Source organism: Grammomys surdaster, unplaced genomic scaffold, assembly GCF_004785775.1.
Source record: "Grammomys surdaster isolate TR1022 unplaced genomic scaffold, NIH_TR_1.0 126039, whole genome shotgun sequence".
In the NCBI taxonomy this organism is placed as follows: domain Eukaryota; kingdom Metazoa; phylum Chordata; class Mammalia; order Rodentia; family Muridae; genus Grammomys; species Grammomys surdaster.
This window is the reverse complement of record NW_021620852.1, coordinates 920,232-924,225: the sequence shown is the minus strand read 5'-3', so window position 1 is coordinate 924,225 and position 3,994 is coordinate 920,232. Positions and strand designations below refer to the sequence as shown.

At 36.9% G+C, this 3,994-nt stretch overlaps 1 protein-coding gene across 1 annotated transcript in view; it reads left to right on the top strand.

The window, feature by feature from the left end:
* The window catches only part of Pdgfc (platelet derived growth factor C), a 175,379-nt gene extending 171,640 nt beyond the window's left edge, over positions 1-3,739 (top strand). The window contains exon 6 of the mRNA XM_028754936.1: positions 2,163-3,739. Within this exon, the coding sequence (XP_028610769.1) occupies positions 2,163-2,279 (117 nt within the window). The 3' untranslated portion in view covers positions 2,280-3,739. The remainder of the gene's footprint in view (positions 1-2,162) is intronic.
* Positions 3,740-3,994: the final 255 nt, after the last annotated feature.

Genomic DNA, 3,994 nt, shown 5'->3' with positions numbered 1-3,994 from the left:
TTCCTTCCTTCCTTCCTTCCTTCCTTCCTTCCTTCCTTCCTTCCTTCTTTCCTTCTTTTTGGTGTCCTAATACACATTCCAATGTCCATGTATTTCTGCTTAATATTGTGTAGGATCTGCAGACAAATTATCATTTCCAGTTGCATCTTCTAAATGTCACAACTTTCAGTGGAGTTTAAAAGAAACAACAATACTCACCCCTTTAGTAGAGTTTCTTACCCCAATCTTTAAAATTACTGTAGCAAGACTCTGCTGCTCTTTTTGAAGATGTTCAGAAGACTCATCTTAGGAGAGCTAGGCAGAAGGAGGCAGAGGTGCATACTGAGCCCACTGTATAGTTTGGAGGAACTTCACCTGTTATACTGTACTTCTTGGCTGCTGAGTAGAGAAACATGTAGAGGTGGAGGTAGGAACTCCTAACACTGGCTCTACTGATGCTCTGACTCACCAAAAAACAAAACAAAGCAACAATAGCAACACCAAAAACTCATTCCAGAAAAAGAAAAGAAACATGAAGCAAGGTTATTAAAGAATAACACCATCATCAAAAATAATAATTTATAATTATAATAATAGTAATAATTTATAATTCATGACACCCCAACTAATTTAAAACCCGGTCATTGGTGATGTAAAGTAATATACAATTATCTAATTAGTCAATCTTACATTAAAGGAATACAAATGCACTGACTATTGATCCAAAATTATGAAATGTAATGGACTGAAAATGTTCCTTTTGACCTTCAACATTTCTCATACTTCCTGTAAGACTTTGATGTCTGTCTTTCAATAAAACAAGTTTCTAAACAAATTGATGATCAATGATATTAAGGTTTCATTAAATTGACATTTATTATTCAGATTTTAATAACTCATTTTTGGCCTAGGTGCAAATAACAATTATTTTCTTCAATTTGTCTAAATCTATTTACTCCTGTGTAAAGGAAAGCAATAACTACAGATTACACCATAAGATTATTGTGAGTTAAATGATGTAAACACATTATTACTGTGCCTAGTACCCAGTAAGTATTCAAAAAATGTGGGCTAATTAAGCTCTGCTAGAATCACGTGGTCCAAAATTATGTATGCATTCCCCAGGTTTCTTTTGTAAGTCTTCAAACAAACAGTCATAAGATATGATTTGGGTCCCTGTGGATTAATGACAATTTACAGGAATAGGAAATTTTCACAGTCACTTCTTGGAGTTCCTATGTTACACATAGAAAGTAGGGAAACTGAACATTTTCATGTTATTATTTGCTCTGGGCTTTGTTTATAATCCAAATGACATAATTTCTAGAATTTATAGTTTGTGTCCTAAAAAGTATTGACTCTCCCATTCTTCAGGTACTTCTAGTAGATTGCACAACTAGATCCTTTTTTCACAGCACTGTAATGATACATTGTTAATTTTTCCATCTATATTTTTTTTGTTTGAAACCTGAACAACCTAAATTGTGAATAAGTTCATTTAATAGAGGCCTCATTGTTACCGCTGAGCCTTCTTAGCACTGTTCAGTAAGACCCAGCTGCAGAAACGAAGCTGTGGCTGAGGCTGAAGCCTATGGACTACATCTAATCCATCTCATCAAGTTTATAGAGGACTTGAAGTGTAGCCAAGAAAATTAATGAGTGGCATAATTGAGCAAGCTCAGCTGTAGAATGATCACGTTTCTTTCCACACTATAGCCATGGTTGATTGTACTCCATCATGTGTAAATATTTGTGCAGTGGGAGAATAAGTGTATGAGAAGAAGAAGCTAAAACAACAGAAAAACAAATTGTGCATCGGTACTTCCAAAATCCTTGAGGTGAAATTGTCTTTGTATGATTACACTTAGTAAACAGTAAGCACATGGTGAGTCTTTCAGTTTAAGAGCTGCTTATTGTGCTTTGAAACTTCTGGCATTAATGTGTCCTTTCTTTTACGAAATGACAGTAGTGGACGACTGGGGGTGGGGCTAGAGCAGAAGACTGTGCATGTAACACCATTATGCAACAAGAAAGAACATCGATGTCTTTCTTAGGCCACGTTGTTTATTTATTTATTTTGTATTGTTTTTGTTTTTATTTTCTAACTTTGAAGTGTTACTTGTCCATGTAGTCAAACACAATAAACAATATGTTTTAAAGGTGACATATTTATTCCCATATAGGTCCTTCAGTTGAGACCGAAAATTGGAGTCAAGGGATTGCATAAGTCGCTCACTGATGTGGCCCTGGAACACCATGAAGAATGTGACTGTGTGTGTAGAGGAAACGCAGGAGGGTAATTACAACCTCCACAGAGGCACACATCCGCACTGGCATTCTGTGTCCCCCACGAGCAACCCTCAAACCCACCAGCGTTGGCCACAGGGCTCTCAGCTGCTGATGCTGGCTATGGTAAAAATCTGTCTCCATCCAAAATCTCAGTTGTTCACTCAACAGCCTTCTCCCTGCAGGACTTAATGTGTCTTCTGAAAGACCCAAGACAACAAGAGGAGTCAGTCAGACAGCACTGCCTTTTAGAGGAAACCCAAACAATGGAAGAGGTCTTCTGACCACAGAAACAAATGAAATGAATGTCGATGGCTAGCAAGCTCCAGAGTGACAGCATTTCTTTTCCACTGACAGCATGCTATAGCTTAGTTGTCTTGATATGGGCAAGTGACATCAGCCCAAGAAAATGAGGAAAAGTGCACACTTGATGGCGAACGATGCAGAAGAACTTGGATTTTTCCCTCATGTGTGCATATATAGACAGATGCTCTGTATTCTACAAACTCAAAGCTTTTAGAGAGCAGCTATGTTGCTATGAATTAAATGTGCCATGCTTATAGGAAAGACTGGATTTTTTCCATGCTTGGCAACTTCTCTGCCATTTGGAAGAAGAGAGGTATGGTCGTGGTTTGGAGGAAGAACACCTGCACAGAGGACTGGCCTTCCTGTCCCTCTGAGGTGGTTTCTGTGTTTCATTGTGTACATTTTTATATTCTCCTTTTGACATTATAACTGTTGGCTTTTCTAATCTTGTTAAATATTTCTATTTTTACCAAAGGTATTTAATATTCTTTTTTATGACAACCTAGATCAATTATTTTTAGCTTGATAAATTTTTTTCTAAACAGAAATTGTTATAGCCAGAAGAACAAAGATGATTGATATAAAATCTTGTTGCTCTGACGAAAACACATGTATTTCTTTCTTGTATGGTGCTAGAGCTTAGAGCCATCCTTATTTGAAAACATGGAAAGGGGAAGTTTTGAGAATTGGTAGGTCACAGGGACATTTTGGTAACAACTGAATTATCATCAATTCCCACTCCTGTTCTTAGACATACGAATAAAACAGTGTATGTGTAAACACTTACATGGAGTCATTGCTAGCCTACACCTTTCTGTGGGAAATAGGAGCATAGCTCAGAGAAACACACTTTCTGGAATCCGCAACCACTTCCAGGCACAATGTTCTGGGCTATGCTGTGCTGTAAGGACATATCCTATTTATTTCAAATGCTAGGGATTTATTACCTTTAAACTCTGCTCCATACACTTGTATTAATACATGAATATTTTTATGTACAGAAGTATATCATTTGAAGAGTTCATTTATTGTACTCTTTGGCAATTGCAAAGAAAATCAGCATAATACATTGCTTGTAAAATGCTTAATCTATGCCTAAGTTTTGTGGTGTCTATTTGAATTAAAATGTATTGAATCATCAAATAAAAGAATCTGGCTATTTTGGGAACAAGTGAAAGTGTTTGTCTAAGTGTGGTGTGTGTCTGTGTGTGTGTGTGTGTATGTGTGTGTGTGTGTGTGTGTGTGTGTACCCATTAGTTTGAACATATCTGACTCACTCATTCCAAGGAATGGAAAATCATAAAGTCATAAGTTACTATCCTTTGCATTGTACAAAACTATCTACCATTTCAGCCTCCCCTGGCTTCTTCTCTCTAATGTCTTGTTGGAATGATGCAATGGTGCTCCTTTTCTTCCAGTAGTA